Source organism: Salvelinus fontinalis, chromosome 27 (genome assembly GCF_029448725.1).
Source record: "Salvelinus fontinalis isolate EN_2023a chromosome 27, ASM2944872v1, whole genome shotgun sequence".
In the NCBI taxonomy this organism is placed as follows: domain Eukaryota; kingdom Metazoa; phylum Chordata; class Actinopteri; order Salmoniformes; family Salmonidae; genus Salvelinus; species Salvelinus fontinalis.
The window spans coordinates 22,873,966-22,900,445 of NC_074691.1; the positions used below are offsets into that span (position 1 = coordinate 22,873,966).

Genomic DNA, 26,480 nt, shown 5'->3' on the forward strand with positions numbered 1-26,480 from the left:
GGCTTAAATGAAAATTGGCTGTATGCATGTATGTATTATTCACGATTTCCCTGGAGAGAGAGAGAGAGAGAGAGAGAGAGAGAGAAGAGAGAGAAGAGAGAGAGAGAGAAGAGAGAGAGAGAGAGATAGAGGGGGGACTGTTTTCTAGGTTTGGATTTGGTTGCTTTCGGGGACTTAGTGTGGAGTGTAAAGTGCATATGCTCTGTAAGAGTAGCCAGTTGTGTTCTAGATATCTAGTGGGCATGTTTTCTGCATGCACATGTTTGAGTGTGAATAAGAACCAGCGTCAGTTGGGGTTTTAGCAGCAGCAGCATGGTAGCCATGGAGAGGTGACAGACAGGGGAAGTGTCTATCCTGTTAGCCATGGAGAGGTGACAGACAGGGGAAGTATCTATCCTGGTAGCCATGGAGAGGTGACAGACAGGGGAAGTGTCTAATCTGTTAGCCATGGAGAGATGACAGAGAGGGGAAGTGTCTATCCTGTTAGCCATGGAGAGGTGACAGAGAGGGGAAGTGTCTATCCTGTTAGCCATGGAGAGGTGACAGACAGGGGAAGTATCTATCCTGGTAGCCATGGAGAGGTGACAGACAGGGGAAGTATCTATCCTGTTAGCCATGGAGAGGTGACAGACAGCGGAAGTGTCTAATCTGTTAGCCATGGAGAGATGACAGACAGGGGAAGTGTCTATCCTGTTAGCCATGGAGAGGTGACAGACAGCGGAAGTGTCTATCCTGTTAGCCATGGAGAGGTGACAGACAGGGGAGGTGTCTAACCTGTTAGCCATGGAGAGGTGACAGACAGGGGAAGTGTCTATCCTGTTAGCCATGGAGAGGTGACAGACAGGGGACGTGTCTAACCTGTTAGCCATGGAGAGGTGACAGACAGGGGAAGTGTCTATCCTGTTAGCCATGGAGAGGTGACAGACAGCGGAAGTGTCTAATCTGTTAGCCATGGAGAGATGACAGACAGGGGAAGTGTCTATCCTGTTAGCCATGGAGAGGTGACAGACAGCGGAAGTGTCTATCCTGTTAGCCATGGAGAGGTGACAGACAGGGGACGTGTCTAACCTGTTAGCCATGGAGAGGTGACAGAGAGGGTAAGTGTCTATCCTGTTAGCCATGGAGAGGTGACAGACAGCGGAAGTGTCTAATCTGTTAGCCATGGAGAGATGACAGACAGGGGAAGTGTCTATCCTGTTAGCCATGGAGAGGTGACAGACAGCGGAAGTGTCTATCCTGTTAGCCATGGAGAGGTGACAGACAGGGGAGGTGTCTAACCTGTTAGCCATGGAGAGGTGACAGAGAGGGTAAGTGTCTATCCTGTTAGCCATGGAGAGGTGACAGACAGGGGACGTGTCTAACCTGTTAGCCATGGAGAGATGACAGACAGGGGAAGTGTCTATCCTGTTAGCCATGGAGAGGTGACAGACAGGGGAAGTGTCTAACCTGTTAGCCATGGAGAGGTGACAGACAGGGGAAGTGTCTAACCTGTTAGCCATGGAGAGGTGACAGACAGGGGAAGTGTCTAACCTGTTAGCCATGGAGAGGTGACAGACAGGGGAAGTGTCTATCCTGTTAGCCATGGAGAGGTGACAGACAGGGGAAGTGTCTAACCTGTTAGCCATGGAGAGGTGACAGACAGGGGAAGTGTCTAACCTGTTAGCCATGGAGAGGTGACAGACAGGGGAAGTGTCTATCCTGTTAGCCATGGAGAGGTGACAGACAGGGGAAGTGTCTATCCTGTTAGCATGGAGAGGTGACAGACAGGGGAAGTGTCTATCCTGTTAGCATGGAGAGGTGACAGACAGGGGAAGTGTCTATCCTGTTAGCCATGGAGAGGTGACAGAGAGGGGAAGTGTCTATCCTGTTAGCATGGAGAGGTGACAGACAGGGGAAGTGTCTATCCTGTTAGCCATGGAGAGGTGACAGAGAGGGGAAGTGTCTATCCTGTTAGCCATGGAGAGGTGACAGACAGGGGAAGTGTCTATCCTGTTAGCCATGGAGAGGTGACAGAGAGGGTAAGTGTCTATCCTGTTAGCCATGGAGAGGTGACAGACAGGGGAAGTGTCTAACCTGTTAGCCATGGAGAGGTGACAGACAGGGGAAGTGTCTATCCTGTTAGCCATGGAGAGGTGACAGAGAGGGGAAGTGTCTATCCTGTTAGCCATGGAGAGGTGGACAGACAGGGGAAGTATCTATCCTGTAGCCATGGAGAGGTGACAGAGAGGGGAAGTGTCTATCCTGTTAGCCATGGAGAGGTGACAGACAGGGGAAGTATCTATCCTGTTAGCCATGGAGAGGTGACAGACAGGGGAAGTGTCTAACCTGTTAGCCATGGAGAGGTGACAGACAGGGGAAGTGTCTATCCTTTTAGCCATGGAGAGGTGACAGACAGGGGAAGTGTCTATCCTGTTAGCCATGGAGAGGTGACAGACAGGGGAAGTGTCTATCCTGTTAGCCATGGAGAGGTGACAGACAGGGGAAGTGTCTATCCTGTTAGCCTTGGAGATGTGACAGACAGGGGAAGTGTCTTTGGCAGTGTGTGGGGTGAATTGTCTTTGGCGGTGTGTGTGGGGTGAATTGTCTGGCGGTGTGTGTGGGGTGAATTGTCTTCGGCAGTGTTTGTGGGGTGAATTGTCTTTGGCGGTGTGTGTGGGGGTGAATTGTCTTTGGCGGTGTGTGTGTGGGGTGAATTGTCTGGCGGTGTGTGTGGGGTGAATTGTCTTCGGCGGTGTGTGTGGGGTGAATTGTCTGGCGGTGTTTGTGGGGTGAATTGTCTTCGGCGGTGTGTGTGGGGTGAATTGTCTTCGGCGTTGTTTGTGGGGTGAATTGTCTTCGGCGGTGTGTGTGGGGTGAATTGTCTTCGGCGTTGTTTGTGGGGTGAATTGTCTTCGGCGGTGTTTGTGGGGTGAATTGTCTTCGGCGGTGTGTGTTGGGGTGAATTGTCTGGCGGTGTGTGTGGGGGTGAATTGTCTTCGGCGGTGTGAGTGGGGTGAATTGTCTTCGGCGGTGTGTGTGGGGGTGAATTGTCTTCGGCGGTGTGTGTGGGGTGAATTGTCTTTGGCGGTGTGTGTGGGGTGAATTGTTTTTGGGCGGTGTGTGTTGGGGTGAATTGTCTTTGGCGGTGTGTGTTGGGGTGAATTGTCTTTGGCGGTGTGTGTGGGGGTGAATTGCCTGGCGGTGTTTGTGGGGGGAATTGTCTTTGGCGGTGTGTGTGTGGTGAATTGTCTTTGGCGGTGTGTGTGGGGTGAATTGTCTTTGGCGGTGTGTGTGGGGTGAATTGTCTTTGGCGGTGTGTGTTGGGGTGAATTGTCTTTGGCGGTGTGTGTGGGTTGAATTGTCTTTGGCGGTGTGTGTTGGGGTGAATTGTCTTTGGCGGTGTGTGTTGGGGTGAATTGTCTTTGGGCGGTGTGTGTTGGGGTGAATTGTCTTTGGCGGTGTGTGTTGGGGTGAATTGTCTTTGGCGGTGTGTGTGGGGTGAATTGTCTTTGGCGGTGTGTGTTGGGGTGAATTGTCTTTGGCGGTGTGTGTGGGTTGAATTGTCTTTGGCGGTGTGTGTGGGGTGAATTGTCTTTGGCGGTGTGTGTTGGGGTGAATTGTCTTTGGGCGGTGTGTGTTGGGGTGAATTGTCTTTGGCGGTGTGTGTGGGTTGAATTGTCTTTGGCGGTGTGTGTTGGGGTGAATTGTCTTTGGCGGTGTGTGTTGGGGTGAATTGTCTTCGGCGGTGTGTGTGGGGGTGACTTGTCTTCGGTGTGTGTGTGGGGTGAATTGTCTTTGGCGGTGTGTGTGGGGTTAATTGTTTTTGGGCGGTGTGTGTTGGGGTGAATTGTCTTTGGCGGTGTGTGTTGGGGTGAATTGTCTTTGGCGGTGTTTGTGGGGTGAATTGTCTGGCGGTGTTTGTGGGGTGAATTGTCTTTGGCGGTGTGTGTGGGGTGAATTGTCATTGGCGGTGTGTGTGGGGTGAATTGTCTTTGGCGGTGTATGTTGGGGTGAATTGTCTTTGGCGGTGTGTGTGGGGTGAATTGTCTTTGGCGGTGTGTGTGGGGTGAACTGTCTTTGGCGGTGTGTGTTGGGGTGAATTGTCTTTGGCGGTGTGTGTTGGGGTGAATTGTCTTTGGCGGTGTGTGTGGGGTGAATTGTCTTTGGCGGTGTGTGTTGGGGTGAATTGTCTTTGGTGGTGTGTGTTGGGGTGAATTGTCTTTGGGCGGTGTGGGTGGGGTGAATTGTCTTCGGCGGTGTGTGTCTGGCAGTGTGTTTCTGTGTGAATTGGGGCTATCCGGCTTAATGACATTAGCATGGCTGAGCAGGCAGAGAGAGAGAGAGGGGAGCATATTGTCCAGCCCAGTTATAACTCAACCCCCCCTTTCCCCCTCCCTCCCTCCCTCCCTCCCCCCTCCCTCCCTCCCCCCTCCCTCCCTCCCTCCCTCTGTATCTCTTTAGGTGTGGTAGAGGTAGAGGAGGTATCCAGGATGTTATAACTCAACCCCCCCCCCCTCTCCCTCTTATTTCAATTCAAGGGGCTTTATTGGCATGGGAAACATATGTTAACATTGCCAAAGCAAGTGAAGTAGATAATATACAAAGTGAAATAAACAATAAAAATTAACAGTAAACAATACACACACAGAAGTTAACTCTAACCAGGTAGGCAAGTTGAGAACAAGTTCTCATTCACAATTGCGACCTGGCAAAGATAAAGCAAAGCAGTTTGACACATACAACAACACAGAGTTACACATGGAGTAAAACTAACATACAGTCAATAATACAGTAGAAAAATATGTCTATATACAATGTGAGCAAATGAGGTGATATAAGGGAGGTAAAGGCAAAATAAGGCCATGGTGGCGAAGTATATACAACATAGCAAGTAAAACACTGGAATGGTAGAAGAATGTGCAAAGTAGAGATAGAAATAATGGGGTGCAAATTAATATATACAGAAGGGTGAGAGGTAGTTGTTTGGGATAAATTATAGATGTGCTATGTACAGGTGCAGTAATCTGTGAGCTGCTCTGACAGCTGGTGCTTAAAGCTAGTGAGGGAGATAAGTGTTTCCAGTTTCAGAGATTTTTGTAGTTCGTTCCAGTCATTGGCAGCAGAGAACTGGAAGGAGAGGCGGCCAAAGGAAGAATTGGTTTTGGGGGTGACCAGAGAGATATACCTGCTGGAGCGCGTGCTACAGGTGGGTGCTGCTATGGTGACCAGCGAGCTGAGATAAGGCGGGACTTTACCTAGCAGGGTCTTGTAGATGACCTGGAGCCAGTGGGTTTGGCGACAAGTATGAAGCGAGGCCCAGCCAACGAGAGCGTACAGGTCGCAGTGGTGGGTAGTATATGGGGCTTTGGTAACAAAACGGATGGCACTGTGATAGACTGCATCCAATTTATTGAGTATGGTATTGGAGGCTATTTTGTAAATGACATCGCCGAAGTCGAGGATCGGTAGGATAGTCAGTTTTACAAGGGTATGTTTGGCAGCATGAGTGAAGGATGCTTTGTTGCGAAATAGGAAGCCAATTCTAGATTTAACTTTGGATTGAAGATGTTTGATGTGAGTCTGGAAGGAGAGTTTACAGTCTAACCAGACACCTAGGTATTTGTAGTTGTCCACATATTCTAAGTCAGAACCGTCCAGAGTAGTGATGTTGGATGGGCGGGCAGGTGCAGGCAGTGATCGTTCGAAGAGCATGCATTTAGTTTTACTTGTATTTAAGAGCAATTGGAGGCCACGGAAGGAGAGTTGTATGGCATTGAAGCTCGTTTGGAGGGTTGTTAACACAGTGTCCAAAGAAGGGCCAGAAGTATACAGAATTGTGTCGTCTGTGTAGAGGTGGATCAGAGAATCACCAGCAGCAAGAGCGACATCATTGATGTATACAGAGAAGAGAGTCAGTCCAAGAATTGAACCCTGTGGCACCCACATAGAGACTGCCAGAGGGTCGGACAACAGGCCCTCCGATTTGACACACTGAACTCTATCAGAGAAGTAGTTGGTGAACCAGGCGAGGCAATCATTTGAGAAACCAAACCTATCGAGTCTGCCGATGAGGGTGTGGTGATTGACAGAGTCGAAAGCCTTGGCCAGGTCAATGAATACGGCTGCACAGTATTGTTTCTTATCGATGGCGGTTAAGATATCGTTTAGGATCTTGAGCGTGGCTGAGGTGCACCCATGACCAGCTCTGAAACCAGATTGCATAGCGGAGAAGGTACGGTGGGATTCGAAATGGTCGGTAATCTGTTTGTTGACTTGGCTTTCGAAGACCTTAGAAAGGCAGGGTAGGATAGATATAGGTCTGTAGCAGTTTGGGTCAAGAGTGTCCCCCCCTTTGAAGAGGGGGATGACCGCAGCTGCTTTCCATTCTTTGGTAATCTCAGACGACACGAAAGAGAGGTGGAACAGGCTAGTAATAGGGGTTGCAACAATTTCGGCAGATCATTTTAGAAAGAAAGGGTCCAGATTGTCTAGCTAATTTGTAGGGGTCCAGATTTTGCAGCTCTTTCAGAACATCAGCTGACTGGATTTGGGAGGAGAAATGGGGAAGGCTTGGGCGAGTTGCTGTGGGGCTGCAGTGCTGTTGACCGGGGTAGGGGTAGCCAGGTGGAAAGCATGGCCAGCCATCGAAAAATGCTTATTGAAATTCTCAATTATAGTGGATTTATCAGTGGTGACAGAGTTTCCTAGCCTCAGTGCAGTGGGCAGCTGGGAGGAGGTGCTCTTATTCTCCATGGACTTTACAGTGTCCCAGAACTGTTTTGAGTTTGTGTTGCAGGAAACAAATTTCTGCTTGAAAAAGCTAGCCTTGGCTTTATAACTCAACCCCCCCCCCCTCTCTTTCTCTCCCTCCCTCCCTCCTTTTTCCAGGTGTGGTAGTCGTGGTCCAGGTATCCCAGGATGCCGTTGGTGAAGAGGAGTATCGAGCCCAGGCACCTGTGCCACACAGTGCTGCCACGGGCCATCAAGAATGAGCTAGAGTGTGTGACCAATGTGTCCCTAGCTAACGTCATACGACAGCTCAGCAGCCTCAGTGAGTCACACACACTGTCTGCACACATATACAGCTAAACGACACACACACACACACACACACACACACACACACACACACACACACACACACACACACACACACACACACACACACACACACACACACACACACACACACACACACACACACACACACACACGTATATATACACATACACACACACGAACACACATGTTTCTGTTAGGTAATCATGCTTCCTCTCTCTTCCCTCTCTGCTGATAAGCAGGTTTCATTATGCCTGACTGTTATTATACTTAAGTGTGTGTAATAAGTGTGTGTTTTGTAACAGGTAAGTATGCAGAGGACCTGTTTGGGGAGCTGTTCAACGAGGCCCACTCCTTCTCCTTCCGGGTCAACTCCCTGCAGGAGCGCGTGGACCGCCTCTCTATCAGCGTCACACAGCTAGATCCTAAAGAGGAGGAGTGTGAGTACCGCGCGCACGCACGCACGCACGCACGCACGCACGCACACACACACACACACACACACACACACACACACACACACACACCAGTATCAAACATATACGTACACACACTCATACAGTGGTCCTTACATGTAGACACTCAGTCCTGACACACACCTTTCTCTACACATCCACCTTTGATTCTTCCTCATCAGGGTAAATTCATTCCTTCCAGTCCTCTCTTTGTGTGTGTGTGTGTGTATGTATGTGTATATATATGTTTGTGTGTGTGTGCGTGTGTGTGTGTGTGTGTGTGTGTGTGTGTGTGTGTGTGTGTGTGTGTGTGTGTGTGTGTGTGTGTGTGTGTGTGTGTGTGTGTGTGTGTGTGTGTGTGTGTGTGTGTGTGTGTGTGTGGGCCATTGCCAGCCCCATCCAGTCTTAATGACCTTATTAGATGAACAGGCCGCAGTGAGACAGTGTCATTTTTCATCCCAGCAGCTCCACTGTCCACACTGTACTAACCAAACCCTCCGTTCCGCTACGCCGCTCTCCTCGGCAGTCGCAATAAGCCCCCAGTATAGGCATTCTTACCAGCCTCCACTGTTTCACTTAGCCCTGCCTCACACAATGGCCTGTCTTTGTGGGGAAACCAGATATCCAGATATATATGCTATGTTATAGTAGCATAATAAAAAAGAGAGGAATAATGCCTGTCTGCCTGTCTGTCTGTCGGGGGGGCCTGGGTAGGGCTGTCAGGTAAAACAGGTTCTAGAGAGAGGGAGAAAGATACAGGGATACAAAGAGAGAGGATGAGAGAGAGAGCGAGGAAGAGGGACAGAACGTGAGAGAGAGAGGGACAGAGAGAGAGAGCGATGAAGAGGGACAGAGAACGTGAGAGAGAGAGCGAGGAAGAGGGACAGAGAGAGAGAGCGATGAAGAGGGACAGAGAACGTGAGAGAGAGGGACAGAGAACGTGAGAGAGAGAGGGACAGAGAACGTGAGAGAGAGAGGGACAGAGAGAGAAAGCGAGGAAGAGGGACAGAGAACGTGAGAGAGAGGGAAAGAGAGAGAGAGCGAGGAAGAGGGACAGAGAATGTGAGAGAGAGAGGGACAGAGAGAGAGAGCGATGAAGAGGGACAGAGAACGTGAGAGAGAGCGAGGAAGAGGGACAGAGAGAGAGAGCGATGAAGAGGGACAGAGAACGTGAGAGAGATGGACAGAGAACGTGAGAGAGAGAGGGACAGAGAGAGAGCGAGGAAGAGGGACAGAGAACGTGAGAGAGAGAGGGACAGAGAACGTGAGAGAGAGAGGGACAGGGAGAGAAAGCGAGGAAGAGGGACAGAGAACGTGAGAGAGAGGGGGACAGAGAGAGAAAGAGAGAAGGAGTGTAGTAGTAAGCTAATACCACGCTTCTGTGGCCAGGCATCGATTTCCCATGGGCCAACGGGGTGTTTCTAGCTTGGATTGGAGCGCTAGAGGTCTATAGATAAAGTACACTGGACCGTACTCTGTACTGTGTCTTAGATAATAAAGCTGTAAAACTCTGAGTTTATATGGAAGATCTGTATGTGTGTGTGTGTGTGTGTGTGTGTGTGTGTGTGTGTGTGTGTGTGTGTGTGTGTGTGTGTGTGTGTCGGGGGGTAGCCTGTTAGCACAACAGACCGTTACCCATGCAATGGAGGAAGGGGGTGTAGTAGAGTTTGTAACTTAGAGGTAAGAGACAATAATGTTTATTAGTTTTCAGATCAATACTTAAAGAGATTCTCTGGTGCCTTTGTATACTTTTTAGACAGGAGTTCAGAAAGCAGCGCTCACGAGCCAAAAATGGTCCCCAAAAATTGGCTACCACGTCACATATTTGCACCACATCATTGCTCTCTCTCTCGTTCTGCTGTGTGTGCATCTTGCTAGCTGTCACTCAAATGGCGAGGGGCTGAAGCTCATTGGCTAGAACTCAAATTGCTTGGGGGCTGGCCCACGTGGGTGAAAATGTAGGGGAAATGGCGCCGCACGGCTTCCAGATAAACTGATGCTTTCAAGCTAGATAGACAGTGTTTATACCCAGCCCAAAGAGGGAGGCTTAGTTCATACTTAGTAGTCGCCACACTTCCAGAGCAGGACTTTAACGTCCCTTAACTTCAATATTTAAGCATGCCATGTATCAGTGCTGTGTGTGGAGGTGTTGCCTTCTTGCAGTTGTTCTTGTATTCACTTTAGCTATATTAGTGACCTACTTAGATCCCCTAAATCCTTACACAAATTCTCCTCCTCCTCCACTTCTACATTCCCCTCATCTTCATCGTTCTCTTTCCTCTCCCCCTCCTCCTCCATATATTTGTGCTAATGTAATGCTGGGGGTGATCTAATAATCCAGTCTGCTTTAGAGGGATTCACCCTGTCATACACTCCCTCCATGCTGTGACTCCACACTGTCTGGGACTGCTAAGTATTCACCCTGTCATACACTCCCTCCATGCTGTGACTCCACACTGTCTGGGACTGCTAAGGATTCAGCCTGTCATACACTCCCTCCATGCTGTGACTCCACACTGTCTGGGACTGCTAAGGATTCAGCCTGTCATACACTCCCTCCATGCTGTGACTCCACACTGTCTGGGACTGCTAAGGATTCACCCTGTCATACACTCCCTCCATGCTGTGACTCCACACTGTCTGGGACTGCTAAGGATTCACCCTGTCATACACTCCCTCCATGCTGTGACTCCACACTGTCTGGGACTGCTAAGGATTCAGCCTGTCATACACTCCCTCCATGGGTTACAGGCTGGACCAACATACAGACACACACTTCCTCTTTCAAATTTCAATTGAATATACTTTGTTGACATGTGTAACGGTTGTCCTCCTCCTCTTCGTCCGAAGAGGAGGAGTATGGATTGGACCAAAGCTCAGCGTATGTTGAATCCATAATAACGTTTATTAAAGAAAAAAAGTGAAGACACGAAAACACTTCAACAAACTACAAAATAACAAACGAAGTCAACAGACCTGAACAAACGAACTTACATAAACACGAAGAACGCATGAAACAGGTACAGACTACATTTACATTTACATTTAAGTCATTTAGCAGACGCTCTTATCCAGAGCGACTTACAAATTGGTGCATTCACCTTATGACATCCAGTGGAACAGCCACTTTACAATAGTGCATCAGATCTTTTAAGGGGGGGGGGGGATGGGGGCAGAAGGATTGCTTTATCCTAGGTATTCCTTGAAGAGGTGGGGTTTCAGGTGTCTCCGGAAGGTGGTGATTGACTCCGCTGTCCTGGCGTCGTGAGGGAGTTTGTTCCACCATTGGGGTGCCAGAGCAGCGAACAGTTTTGACTGGGCTGAGCGGGAACTGTACTTCCTCAGTGGTAGGGAGGCGAGCAGGCCAGAGGTGGATGAACGCAGTGCCCTTGTTTGGGTGTAGGGCCTGATCAGAGCCTGAAGGTACTGAGGTGCCGTTCCCCTCACAGCTCCGTAGGCAAGCACCATGGTCTTGTAGCGGATGCGAGCTTCAACTGGAAGCCAGTGGAGAGAGCGGAGGAGCGGGGTGACGTGAGAGAACTTGGGAAGGTTGAACACCAGACGGGCTGCGGCGTTCTGGATGAGTTGTAGGGGTTTAATGGCACAGGCAGGGAGCCCAGCCAGCAGCGAGTTGCAGTAATCCAGACGGGAGATGACAAGTGCCTGGATTAGGACCTGCGCCGCTTCCTGTGTGAGGCAGGGTCGTACTCTGCGGATGTTGTAGAGCATGAACCTACAGGAACGGGCCACCGCCTTGATGTTGGTGGAGAACGACAGGGTGTTGTCCAGGATCACGCCAAGGTTCTTAGCGCTCTGGGAGGAGGACACAATGGAGTTGTCAACCGTGATGGCGAGATCATGGAACGGACAGTCCTTCCCCGGGAGGAAGAGCAGCTCCGTCTTGCCGAGGTTCAGCTTGAGGTGGTGATCCGTCATCCACACTGATATGTCTGCCAGACATGCAGAGATGCGATTCGCCACCTGGTCATCAGAAGGGGGAAAGGAGAAGATTAATTGTGTGTCGTCTGCATAGCAATGATAGGAGAGACCATGTGAGGTTATGACAGAGCCAAGTGACTTGGTGTATAGCGAGAATAGGAGAGGGCCTAGAACAGAGCCCTGGGGGACACCAGTGGTGAGAGCGCGTGGTGAGGAGACAGATTCTCGCCACGCCACCTGGTAGGAGCGACCTGTCAGGTAGGACGCAATCCAAGCGTGGGCCGCGCCGGAGATGCCCAACTCGGAGAGGGTGGAGAGGAGGATCTGATGGTTCACAGTATCGAAGGCAGCCGATAGGTCTAGAAGGATGAGAGCAGAGGAGAGAGAGTTAGCTTTAGCAGTGCGGAGCGCCTCCGTGATACAGAGAAGAGCAGTCTCAGTTGAGTGACTAGTCTTGAAACCTGACTGATTTGGATCAAGAAGGTCATTCTGAGAGATAGCAGGAGAGCTGGCCAAGGACGGCACGTTCAAGAGTTTTGGAGAGAAAAGAAAGGGATACTGGTCTGTAGTTGTTGACATCGGAGGGATCGAGTGTAGGTTTTTTCAGAAGGGGTGCAACTCTCGCTCTCTTGAAGACGGAAGGGACGTAGCCAGCGGTCAAGGATGAGTTGATGAGCGAGGTGAGGTAAGGTAGAAGGTCTCCGGAAATGGTCTGGAGAAGAGAGGAGGGGATAGGGTCAAGCGGGCAGGTTGTTGGGCGGCCGGCCGTCACAAGACGCGAGATTTCATCTGGAGAGAGAGGGGAGAAAGAGGTCAAAGCACAGGGTTGGGCAGTGTGAGCAGAACCAGCGGTGTCGTTTGACTTAGCGAACGAGGATCGGATGTCGTCGACCTTCTTTTCAAAATGGTTGACGAAGTCGTCTGCAGAGAGGGAGGAGGGGGGGGGAGGGGGAGGAGGATTCAGGAGGGAGGAGAAGGTGGCAAAGAGCTTCCTAGGGTTAGAGGCAGATGCTTGGAATTTAGAGTGGTAGAAAGTGGCTTTAGCAGCAGAGACAGAAGAGGAAAATGTAGAGAGGAGGGAGTGAAAGGATGCCAGGTCCGCAGGGAGGCGAGTTTTCCTCCATTTCCGCTCGGCTGCCCGGAGCCCTGTTCTGTGAGCTCGCAATGAGTCGTCGAGCCACGGAGCGGGAGGGGAGGACCGAGCCGGCCTGGAGGATAGGGGACATAGAGAGTCAAAGGATGCAGAAAGGGAGGAGAGGAGGGTTGAGGAGGCAGAATCAGGAGATAGGTTGGAGAAGGTTTGGGCAGAGGGAAGAGATGATAGGATGGAAGAGGAGAGAGTAGCGGGGGAGAGAGAGCGGAGGTTGGGACGGCGCGATACCATCCGAGTAGGGGCAGTGTGGGAAGTGTTGGATGAGAGCGAGAGGGAGAAGGATACAAGGTAGTGGTCGGAGACTTGGAGGGGAGTTGCAATGAGGTTAGTGGAAGAACAGCATCTAGTAAAGATGAGGTCAAGCGTATTGCCTGCCTTGTGAGTAGGGGGGGAAGGTGAGAGGGTGAGGTCAAAAGAGGAGAGGAGTGGAAAGAAGGAGGCAGAGAGGAATGAGTCAAAGGTAGACATGGGGAGGTTAAAGTCACCCAGAACTGTGAGAGGTGAGCCGTCCTCAGGAAAGGAGCTTATCAAGGCATCAAGCTCATTGATGAACTCTCCAAGGGAACCTGGAGGGCGATAAATGATAAGGATGTTAAGCTTGAAAGGGCTGGTAACTGTGACAGCATGGAATTCAAAGGAGGCGATAGACAGATGGGTAAGGGGAGAAAGAGAGAATGACCACTTGGGAGAGATGAGGATCCCGGTGCCACCACCCCGCTGACCAGAAGGTCTCGGGGTGTGCGAGAACACGTGGGCAGACGAAGAGAGAGCAGTAGGAGTAGCAGTGTTATCTGTGGTGAGCCATGTTTCCGTCAGTGCCAGGAAGTCGAGGGACTGGAGGGACGCATAGGCTGAGATGAGCTCTGCCTTGTTGGCCGCAGATCGGCAGTTCCAGAGGCTACCGGAGACCTGGAACTCCACGTGGGTCGTGCGGGCTGGGACCACCAGGTTAGGGTGGGCGCGGCCACGCGGTGTGAAGCGTTTGTATGGTCTGTGCAGAGAGGAGAGAACAGGGATAGACAGACACATGGTTGACAGGCTACAGAAGAGGCTACGCTAATGCAAAGGAGATTAGAATGACAAGTGGGCTACACGTCTCGAATGTTCAGAAAGTTAAGCTTACGTTGCAAAAAAATAAGAATAAAATACAAGATCTTATTGACTAAAATGATATAGTACTGCTGGCTGGTGAAGTAGCCTGGCTAGCAGTGGCTACGTTGTTGAAAGTGAAGCTGGCTAGGTAACCTCGACAATTTCACTAAATTTCTCTAAACTACACAATTATCATGGATACAAGGACAGCAAAGACAACTAGCTAACACTACGCTAATCAAGTCGTTCCGTTGTAATGTAAGTTTCTACAGTGCTGCTATTCGGTAGAAGTTGGCTAGCTAGCAGTGTTGGCTAGGTAGGAGGACGGCAGCGCGGCAGGCGAAAAATAGCTGGCTAGCTAACCGATAATTACTCAAAGCTACACAATTATCTTAGATAAAAAGATAGCAAAGAAAACTATGTAGCTAGCTAACACTACACAAGTCAAGTCGTTCCGTTGTAATGTAATCGTTTCTACAGTGCTGCTAATCGGTGGCTAGCTGGCTAGCTAGCAGGGTTGACTACGTTACGTTACGTTAGGGCGAGAATACCTGGCTAGCGAACCTCAGCGAACCTTGATAACTACACAATTATCACCGATACAAAGACGGCTATGTAGCCAGCTAAGTAGCTAGCTAAGATCGAACAAATACAAATCAAAGATAGCAAAGACAACTGTGTAGTCAGCCAACACTACACTGATCAAGTCGTTCCGTTGTAATGCACTCGTTTCTACAATGCTGCTATTCGGTGGCAAGCTGGCTAGCTAGCAGTGTTGGCTACGTTGCGTTACGTTAGGGCGAAAATAGCTGGCTGGCGAACCTCAATAACTACACAATTATGTTTGATGCAAAGACGGCTATGTAGCTAGCTAAGATCAAACAAATCAAACCGTTGTACTGTAGTGAAAATGAAAATCAGACCGTTGTACTATAATGAAATGTAATGAAAAGTTTATACTACTATTCGGTAGACGGTGGACGTTTGCTAGCTGCTGGGCAGATAGCAGTGTGGACTACGATAGACGGAATACGATAATTACGCAATTATCTTTTATACACAGACGGCTAAGTAGCTAGCTAAGAAGAAATTGCTAAGGTTAGACAAATTAAACCGTTGTACTATAATGAAATGTAATGAAAATGAAATGAAAAGTTATACTACCTGCAGAGCGAATGCAAATGCGACCGCTCGCTCCAAACCCTACATAAACGAACAAACAAACCGAAACAGTCCCGTGTGGTGCAACATACACAGACACGGAAGACAACCACCCACAAACAAACAGTGTGAACAGCCTACCTTTATATGGTTCTCAATCAGAGGAAACGTCAAACACCTGTCCCTGATTGAGAACCATATAAGGCTAATTACCAATGACCTAAACATAGAAACACAAAACATAGAATGCCCACCCCAACTCACGCACTGACCAACTAAACACATACAAAAATAACAGAAAACAGGTCAGGAACGTGACAACATGGAAAGTAAAACACTTCCATTGTCAAAGTAGCATAACAATGATGGTCCAATACAGGAATATACTAGACTGTTAGTAATAAGAATAATGATAATGTTAATAGTTTTACAACAAATAATGAGAATGAGAACAATTAAGACTACAATTAATATCTCTCTTACACACACACACACATTTTTTTTGTCTATCCTAATGTAGACATAAAATTAATTAACATTAATCCTTGTGGGGACCTAAAATAAAATCCTATTTTCCCCAAACCTAACGCTTTCCGTAACCCTAACCCGTAACCCAAACCTAACTCCTAACCACTAACCCCTTACCCTAACCCTAATCCTAACCCTAATTCTAACCCTAACCCTAATTCTAACCCTAATTCTAACCCTAAACCCTAAGCTTACAATAGCCTTTGTCCTCATGTGGACGTGGTAAATGTTCCCACGAGGGATCATTTTTCTTGTTTTACTATCTTTGTGGGGACCTTTGGGGATTTTAGGTCCCTACAAGGATAGAAGAACCAACACACACACACACACACACACACACACACACACACACACACACACACACACACACACACACACACACACACACACACACACACACACACACATTCATTGAAAGGGCGAATAGCATGGCATTATCTCACCTTGTAATATAAGCCTGACTTCTGTGTTCTAGCTCCTCTGCTCTGTCCTGTAGGTGAGAGTTGATAAGGATCAGATCCATTTGGGGCGGGGCGGGGTGGGGTGTGGCAGGGCGGGGCGGAGGGGTAGAGAGATGGCTATACTGCAGAATACTGGGCACTACAGTAGAAGCAGTGGAGTGTTAGGACTTTGTACTTCAGACTGCAGTCAGACTGTCTGAGCAGAGGTTAAAATGGCCGAACTGTCTGCAGGTTAGTTCTCCAGATGCAGACAGTTGCACTATGTGCCGTTTGACCCCACACAATAATCATCACAGAAAAGCAGGATTTACTGTGATGATACAGCAATGAAATGGGGAAATGGAGAGAGAAGTAGAAGTGGTGGTAAAAGGAGATGGGGGAAGAGTAAAAAGAGCAGAAGAGAGTGACAGAGATGGACAGTTCTAGGATTTGATGTAATTAGATTTACTAGGATCCTCTAAGACTAGCTGCTGGCATTGGCGTCGCCTAATAGGGATTCTAATAAAAACAATTGAATAAAAAAAGATGGTTATAGGAGTGGCTAAAGATTTGTTTCCTGTAAGAGATATGTTTCATCCCCCACTACACACACACACACAACCTCTCCACCGCAGTAATTCTGGGTAGTGGTCTGTGTGGGTGTGTTGTCAGTGAGAGAGACAGTGAGGAGTCTGTGGAGTGAGAGAAAGAGAGGGGATGAGAGGGAATGAGTGAAGGCGGCGCCACGGCGGGGGGGAGGAGATAGAGAGAGGTCACTGAGAGGAGGAGGGGAGTTGGGGATGTAGAAGATAGAGGGGTCTCAAAGGAATAGAACCATTGGGGATTTACATCATAACAAGGTTAGGAAGGGTGTGTGTGTGTGTGTGTGTGTGTGTGTGTGTGTGTGTGTGTGTGTGTGTGTGTGTGTGTGTGTGTGTGTGTGTGTGTGTGTGTGTGTGTGTGTGTGTGTGTGTGTGTGTGTGTGTGTGTGTGTGTGTGTGTGTAAAAATAGCCAGTTGTAAAGGAGAAAGAAAAAATCCCATTGCGAAATAATGATTTTTAGCCTCTTCATTGATGGAAATACCAGTCGATGTAAATACATTTGACTGGTCATGCTAATTGGTTTATAGGTACATTTGCATAATTTAGTGGAATTAAATTGGTGTGTGCGTGAAGTATATTCGCTATGTACACTATATATACAAAAGTATGTAGAAAGCCCTTCACTCTTTCAGCCATACTTGTGGCTGACAGGTGTATAAAATCGAGCACACAGCCATGCAATCTCCATAGACAAACATTGGCAGTAGGGGCTGCACAGTGACTCAGCGGTCTAAGGCACTGCATCTCAGTGCTTGAGGCGTCACTACAGACACCCTGGTTCGATTCCAGGCTGTATCACAACCGGCTGTGTGCCATCTCATAGGGTGGCGCACAGTTGACCCAGCGTCGTCCGGGTTTGGCCGGTGTAGGCCGTCATTGTAAATAACAATTTGTTCTTAACTGACTTGCCTAGTTAAATAAAGGCAACTTTTTTTTTAAATGGCCTTACTGAAGAGCTCAATGAATTTCAACGTGGCACCGTCATAGGATGCCACCTTTCCATCAAGTCAGTTCGTCAAATTTCTGCCCTGCTAGAGCTGCCCCGGTCAACTGTAAGTTCAGTTATTGTGAAATATAAACATTTAGGAGCAACAACGGCTCAGCCGCGAAGTGGTAGGCCACACAAGCTCACAGAACAGGACTGCTGAGTGCTGAAGTGTGTAGCGCATTAAAATCGTCTGTCCTCGGTTACAACACTCACTACCGTGCAACCTCAAGAACTGTTCGTTGGGAACTTCATGAAAAGGGTTTCCATGGCCTAGCAGCCGCACACAAGTCTTAAGATCACCATGCGCAATGCCAAGCATCGGCTGGATTGGTGTAAAGCTCGCCGCCATTGGACTCTAGAGCAGTGAAGTGATGAATCCGACGGACGAATCTGGGTTTGGCAGATGACAGGAGAACACTACCTGCCGAATGCATACTGCCAACTGTCAAGTTTGGTGGAGGTGAAATAATGGTCCGGGGTTGTTTTTCATGGTTTGGACTAGGCTCTTTAGTTCCAGTGAAGGGAAATCTTAACGCTACAGCATATAATGACATTCTAGACAATTCTGTGCTTCCAAATTTGTGGCAACAGTTTGGGGAAGGCCCTTTCCTGTTTCAGCATGACAATGACCCTATGCACAAAGCAAGGTCCATACAGAAATGTTTTGTCAAGAATGGTGTTGAAGAACTTGACTGGCCTGCACACAGCCCTGACCTCAATCCCATCGAACACCCAATATCAGTGCCGACCTCACTAATGCTCTTGTGGCTGAATGGAAGCAAGTCCCCTCAGCAATTAAAAAAAAATACTTTTTTAAATTAAAACTTTATTTAACTAGGCAGGTCAGTTAACCTTTCACGAGTATCTACCCCGGGTCCGGGATCACCCCCCACCCCCCCCCACACTGAGTAGCATAGCCTAGCATAGCGTCACAATTAAATAGTAGCATCTAAATATCATTAAATCACAAGTCCAAGACACCTAATGAAAGATACAGATCTTGTGAATAAAGCCACCATTTCAGATTTTTAAAATGTTTTACAGGGAAGACAAAATATGTAAATCTATTAGCTAACCACGTTAGCAAAAGACACCACTTTTCTAACTCCATCAGTTTCTTACTCCATCAGGTGCTATCACCAATTCGGCTAAACTAAGATATTGATAGCCACTAACCAAGAAAAAACCTCATCAGATGACAGTCTGATAACATATTTATGGTATAGGATAGGTTTTGTTAGAAAAATGTGCATATTTCAGATAGATATCATAGTTTACAATTGTACCCACCGTCACAAATGGACTAGAATAAATACATAGAGCAACGTGTTTACCTAATTACTAATCATCAAACATTTCGTAAAAATACACAGCATACACTAATCGAAAGACACAGATCCTGTGAATACAGACAATATTTCAGATTTTCTAAGTGTCTTACAGCGAAAACACAATAAATCGTTATATTAGCATACCACATATGCAAACGTTACCAGAGCATTGATTCTAGCCAAAGAGAGCGATAACGTAAACATCGCCAAAATATATTAATTTTTTCACTAACCTTCTCAGAATTCTTCAGATGACACTCCTGTAACATCACATTACAACATACATATACAGTTTGTTCGAAAATGTGCATATTTAGCCACCAAAATCATGGTTAGACAATGACAAAAGTTGCCCAGCTGGTCAGACAATGTCGTGCGCCATATTAGACAGTGATCTAGTCGTATACATAAATACTCATAAACGTGACTAAAAAATATAGGGTGGACAGCGATTGATAGACAATTTAATTCTTAATACAATCGCTGATTTACATTTTTTTAATTATCCTTACTTTTCAATACAGTTTGCGCCAAGCGAAGCTACGTCTAAAAAGATGGCGTCATAAGCGATTAACATTTCTCGACAGAAACACGATTTATCATAATAAATTGTTCCTACTTTGAGCTGTTCTTCCATCAGAATCTTGGGCAAAGAATCCTTTCTTGGGTCTAATCGTCTTTTGGTCGAAAGCTGTCCTCTTGCCATGTAGAAATGCCCATTGCGTTCGGCATGAACTGGAACCGTGCCCAGAGATTCACAGTGTCTCAGAAATAAATGTCCCAAAATCGCACTAAACGGATATAAATTGCTATAAAACGGTTTAAATTAACTACCTTATGATGTTTTTAACTCCTATAACGAGTAGAAACATGACCGGAGAAATATAACTGGCTACACTAATGCTTGGAAAAAGAGCAGGGTCGGTGTCCACCGTGCGCCCGACGCATCTGGAAAGAGTTCCTACCTACACTTGTTTTTGTTTTATAGGGGCTGTGATTGCGCAATCGATACCATTCAAATCGTCATCACGTAAAGGCATCCAGGGGAAGACGTAAGCAGTGTCCGTATCCTGATAGCGTTCACAGTGGCCTTTAAACTGACTCCAGATCAGGGGCCAAAATGTGTGAAATCTGACTCCATGTCAGGGAAATTGCTGTAGAATGAGTTCTGTTCCACTCAGAGACAAAATTCCAACGCCTATAGAAACTAGAGACTGTTTTCTATCCAATAATAGTAATAATATGCATATTGTACGATAAAGAATTTAGTAGGAAGCCGTTTAATCTGTAATGCAATTATGCTAATGAGAAAACAGCACCCCCTGTAGTCGCAAGAAGTTAAGAACAAATTCTTATTTACAATGACGGCCTACCAAAAGGCAAAAGGCCTCCTGCGGGGACAGGGACCTGGGATTAAAATAAATAAATACATTATAAATATAGGACAAAACAAACATCACAACAAGAGAGACAACACAACACTACATAAAGAGAGACCTAAGACAACAACATAGCAAGGCAGCAACACATGACAACATAGCATGGTAGCAACACAACATAACAACAACATGGTAGCAAGACAACATGGTAGCAGCATAAAACATGGTACAAACAAAAAACTGTCCAGTTTGAGTGTGTGTTGCAGCTCATTCCAGTCGCTAGCTGCAGCGAACTGAAAAGAGGAGCGACCCAGGGATGTGTGCGCTTTGGGGACCTTCAACATAATGTGACTGGCAGAACGGGTGTTGTATGTGAAGGATGAGGGCTGCAGTAGGTATCTCAGATAGGGGGGAGTGAGGCCTAAGAGGGTTTTATAAATAAGTTTCAACCAGTGGGTTTTGCGACAGGTATACAGAGATGACCAGTTTACAGAGGAGTATAGTGATGTGTCCTATAAGGAGCATTGGTGGCAAATCTGATGGCCGAATGGTAAAGAACATCTAGCTGCTTGAGAGCACCCTTACCTGCCGATCTATAAATTACATCTCCGTAATCTAGATGGGTAGCATGGTCATCTGAATCAGGGTTAGTCTGGCAGCTGGGGTGAAAGAGAAGCGATTATGATAGAGGAAACCGAGTCTATATTTAACTTCAGCCTGCAGCTTTGATATTTGCCTAGAGAAGGACAGTGTATCGTCTAGCCATACTCCCAAGTACTTGTATGAGGTGACTACCTCAAGCTCTAAACCCTCAGAGGTAGTAATCACACCTGTGGGGAGAGGGGCATTCTTCTTACCAAACCACATGACCTTTGTTTTGGAGGTGTTCAGAACAAGGTTAAGGGTAGAGAAAGCTTGTTGGACACTAAGAAAGATTTGTTGTAGAGCGTTTAACACAAAATCTGCGGAGGGAACAGCTGAGTATACTGTATCATCTGCATATAAATGGATGAGAGAGCGTCCTACTGCCCGAGCTATGTTGTTGATGTAAATTGAGAAGAGCGCAGGGCCTAGGATTGAGCCTTTGGGTACTCCCTTGATGACATGCTGAGGCTGCAGATGTTCCAATATCTACTGGAAAGCCTTCCCAGAAGAGTGGAGGCTGTTATAGCAGCAAAGGGGGGACCAACTCCATATTAATGCCCATGATTTTGGAATGAGATGTTCAACGAGCAGGTGTCCACATACTTTTGGTCATGTTGTGTATCTTATTTATCACACGCGTGCAGCATACTGTCTGTCAGACAGCGCGAGAGCTGCTGCTACAGCATCTCAAATAGCAAATGCCTAGGCAACTGGAGGCCGGCTTCATCAGGGTGTCACACACCACTTTACAGTGAGCTGGAGGCCGGCTTCATCAGGGTGTCACACACCACTTTACAGTGAGCTGGAGGCCAGCTTCATCAGTGTGTCACACACCACTTTACAGTGAGCTGGAGGCCGGCTTCATCAGGGTGTCACACACCACTTTACAGTGAGCTGGAGGCCGGCTTCATCAGGGTGTCACACACCACTTTACAGTGAGCTGGAGGCCGGCTTCATCAGTGTGTCACACACCACTTTACAGTGAGCTGGAGGCCGGCTTCATCAGGGTGTCACACACCACTTTACAGTGAGCTGGAGGCCTTATGCATTTTGAAAACATATATTTCATTGTTTGAAACCTGAACGTTTTAATACATATGAGACATGTCTTACCTTGCTTCAAAATAGCCTAGTCAAAATCAGACCATGTCCATGGAGGCTATTCTTTTATATCAACTTTCTTTCATTGTCCAGTAGCCAAAGGCACAATCCTAGTCGTATTATCAACCCATGTAGTTGTTGCATGTTCAGATCCTCTTTCTATTCTTCTAACAGATATTTAGTTCTCTCACATGAAACCGCTCACATGTGCAGTACCCCTTTAACAATGGTGTTGTCCTGCTAGCTGCATTATAGAACGAACATTCACACGTAGCCTACTGCCTTGTGTGCATTGCTGTGCTTATAATGGGAATAAATAACAGTTTAACATTTTATTCTAAACGTTCTGATCTGTAGCATCAGACTCATTGCTTTTTAAAGTTTCTTTTATGTAGCCTGCTGGTTGTATGAATGTGGGATCTATCGTCCCACAGCCGTCCCAGAGTCTGTTTGGAACAGGCTATTTCTTTCTCAGCAAGCTGACCAATAGAATAGGTCAACTTTTCCACTATGTGGGATAGTAGATTGACTGGCTAGTGATTTTGCTGTTCATTAATCGTCATGTGGCTGAGGAAAAGTACATGTTGAGAGTTATTCAAAGTGCCCATCATAATTCAGTAAGAACAGCACATTGCTGCATCCTCAACCTGCATGTTCTGTTCATTTGAATGACCATAATCTAAATGTGATTTCTGTCATTCTGAGCACCGTGGGTGGACACCCTAATGCATAGGGGTCCGGGAAAGTTCTCAAATGTCCTGTAAATTAAAATGCTTCCGGTCAAATCTCTGCCCCACATTTTCCTAACTGAACCCCTGGTGTGTGACTGTGTTAGACTGTGTGTGTTAGGGTTAGTTGTGTGTGTGTGCATTCAGATTGGAGTAAGGTAGAGTGGTTGTATGTAGGTAAGCTATGTAAAGAGAGGCAGGATGAAGGGTATAACTAGGTCAGGTGGAGAGAGAGGATACTGCTGGGATGTATGCAGCAGAGTGGAGGGGAAATGTGTTCTACCCAGGTGCATAAGCATCTTTACAGGATTACATACACACACACACGCACGCACGCACGCACACACACACACACGACACTGACAGCCTACACCTTATAAGGTCGTCTGACTGCCCTTAAGGCCTTATTCCTGTCCTCTCTGCCTTCCTCCCTCGCTCCCCTCCCCCTCCCTGTTGTCCATATCTCTTCTGCTCTCCTCCTCCACCTGATTGATCCCCCCTCTCCCTCCATCTTCTCTGTGTGCGGCTGTCAGGCCCTGCTATCAGCCTGACCAGACAACCTAATGGCCCTGCTATTTAATGGTCCTGTTATATCCCTGCTAGGACCACAATACCACCAGTCTCCCTCTTTTCTTTACCTTACAATCACTCACTCTCTCTCTCTCTTACACACTCTCTCTCTCTCTCTCTCTTATACAATCACTCTCTCTCTCTCTCTCTCTCTTACACACTCTCTCTCTCTCTCTTACACACTCTCTCTCTCTTACACACTCTCTCTCTCTCTCTCTCTCTTACACACTCTCTCTCTCTTACACACTCTCTCTCTCTCCTACACACTCTCTCTCTCTTATACACTCTCTCTCTTACACACTCTCTCTCTCTCTTACACACTCTCTCTCTCTCCTACACACTCTCTCTCTCTTATACACTCTCTCTCTTACACACTCTCTCTCTCTCTTACACACTCTCTCTCTCTCCTACACACTCTCTCTCTCTTATACACTCTCTCTCTTACACACTCTCTCTCTCTCTTACACACTCTCTCTCTCTTATACACTCTCTCTCTCTCTTACACACTCTCTCTCTCTCTTACACACTCTCTCTCTCTTATACACTCTCTCTCTTACACACTCTCTCTCTCTCTTACACACTCTCTCTCTCTCTTACACACTCTCTCTCCTACACACTCTCTCTCTCTCTCTTACACACTCTCTCTCTCTCTTACACACTCTCTCTCCTACACACTCTCTCTCTCTCTCTTACACACTCTCTCTCTCTCTCTTACACACCCTCTCTCTCTCTTACACACTCTCTCTCTCTCTTACACACTCTCTCTCTCTTACACACACTCTCTCTCTCTCTCTTACACACCCTATCTCTCTCTTACACACTCTCTCTCTCTCTTACACACTCTCTCTCTCTTACACACACTCTCTCTCTCTTACACACTCTGTCTCTCTCTCTTACACACTCTCTCTCTCTTACACACACTCTCTCTCTTACACACTCTCTCTCTCTCTCTTACACACTCTCTCTCTCTCTCTCTCTTATACAATCACTCTCTCTCTCTCTCTCTCTCTTACACACTCTCTCTCTCTCTTACACACTCTCTCTCTCTTACACACTCTCTCTCTCTCTCTCTCTCTACACACTCTCTCTCTCTCTTACACACTCTCTCTCTCCTACACACTCTCTCTCTCTTATACACTCTCTCTCTTACACACTCTCTCTCTCTCTTACACACTCTCTCTCTCCTACACACTCTCTCTCTCTTATACACTCTCTCTCTTACACACTCTCTCTCTCTCTTACACACTCTCTCTCTCTTACACACTCTCTCTCTCCTACACACTCTCTCTCTCTCTCTCTCTCTCTCTCTCTCTATACACTCTCTCTCTCTCAATACACACTCTCTCTCTCAATACACACTCTCTCTCTCAATACACACTCTCTCTCTCTTATACACTCTCTCTCCTACACACTCTGTCTCTCTCTCTTACACACTCTCTCTCTCTTACACACACTCTCTCTCTCTCCTACACACTCTCTCTCTCTTATACACTCTCTCTCTTACACACTCTCTCTCTCTCTTACACACTCTCTCTCTCCTACACACTCTCTCTCTCTTATACACTCTCTCTCTTACACACTCTCTCTCTCTCTTACACACTCTCTCTCTCTCTTACACACTCTCTCTCTCTTATACACTCTCTCTCTTACACTCTCTCTCTCTCTCTCTTATACACTCTCTCTCTTACACACTCTCTCTCTCTCTTACACACTCTCTCTCTCCTACACACTCTCTCTCTCTTATACACTCTCTCTCCTACACACTCTGTCTCTCTCTCTTACACACTCTCTCTCTCTTACACACACTCTCTCTCTCTCTCTTACACTCTCTCTCTCTCTCTTACACACTCTCTCTCTCTCTCTCTACACTCTCTCTCTCTCTCTTACACACTCTCTCTCTCTTACACACTCTCTCTCTCTCTTACACACTCTCTCTCTCTTACACACACACTCTCTCTCTCTCTTACACACTCTCTCTCTCTCTCTCTACACTCTCTCTCTCTCTCTCTTACACACTCTCTCTCTCTTACACACACACTCTCTCTCTCTCTCTTACACACACTCTCTCTCTCTCTCTTACACTCTCTCTCTCTCTCTTACACTCTCTCTCTCTCCCTTACACACTCTCTCTCTTACACACTCTCTCTCTCTCTCTCTTACACACTCTCTCTCTCTTACACACACACTCTCTCTCTCTCTCTTACACACACTCTCTCTCTCTCTCTTACACACTCTCTCTCTCTTACACACACACTCTCTCTCTCTCTCTTACACACACTCTCTCTCTCTCTCTTACACTCTCTCTCTCTCTCTTACACTCTCTCTCTCTCCCTTACACACTCTCTCTCTTACACACTCTCTCTCTCTCTCTTACACTCTCTCTCTCTCTTACACACTCTCTCTCTCTCTCTTACACACTCTCTCTCTCTTACACACGCACTCTCTCTCTCTCTCTTACACACACTCCCTCTCTCTCTCTCTCTTACACACACTCTCTCTCTCTCTTACACTCTCTCTCTCTCTCTTACACACTCTCTCTCTCTTACACTCTCTCTCTCTCTCTTACACTCTCTCTCTCTCCCTTACACACTCTCTCTCTTACACACTCTCTCTCTCTCTCTTACACTCTCTCTCTCTCTCTTACACACTCTCTCTCTCTTACACACACACTCTCTCTCTCTTACACTCTCTCTCTCTCTCTTACACACTCTCTCTCTCTTACACACTCTCTCTCTCTCTCTTACACTCTCTCTCTCTCTTACACACTCTCTCTCTCTTACACACTCTCTCTCTCTCTTACACACTCTCTCTCTCTTACACACTCTCTCTCTCTTACACACACTCTCTCTCTCTTACACACTCTGTCTCTCTTACACACACTCTCTCTCTTACACACTCTCTCTCTCCCTTACACACTCTCTCTCTCTTACACACTCTCTCTCTCCCTTACACACTCTCTCTCTCTTACACTCTCTCTCTCTCTCTTACACACACTCTCTCTCTCTCTCTTACACTCTCTCTCTCTCTTACACACTCTCTCTCTCTTACACACTCTCTCTCTCTCTTACACACTCTCTCTCTCTTACACACACTCTCTCTCTCTCTCTTACACTCTCTCTCTCTCTCTTACACACTCTCTCTCTCTTACACACACTCTCTCTCTTACACACTCTCTCTCTCCCTCTTACACACTCTCTCTCTCTCTCTTACACACTCTGTCTCTCTCTCTTACACACTCTCTCTCTCTTACACACACTCTCTCTCTCTCTCTTACACTCTCTCTCTCTCTCTTACACACTCTCTCTCTCTCTCTTACACACTCTCTCTCT

General features: G+C 47.2%; 1 protein-coding gene across 2 annotated transcripts in view; it reads left to right on the top strand.

Moving 5' to 3' along the window:
* The window catches only part of wasf1 (WASP family member 1), a 149,979-nt gene that overhangs the window by 58,204 nt on the left and 65,295 nt on the right, over nucleotides 1–26,480 (top strand). For both annotated transcript variants that reach the window (XM_055885305.1, XM_055885304.1), the window contains 2 exons: nucleotides 6,868–7,030; nucleotides 7,344–7,478. In XM_055885305.1, the coding sequence (XP_055741280.1) occupies nucleotides 6,898–7,030; nucleotides 7,344–7,478 (268 nt within the window). In that variant the 5' untranslated portion in view covers nucleotides 6,868–6,897. The remainder of the gene's footprint in view (nucleotides 1–6,867; nucleotides 7,031–7,343; nucleotides 7,479–26,480) is intronic.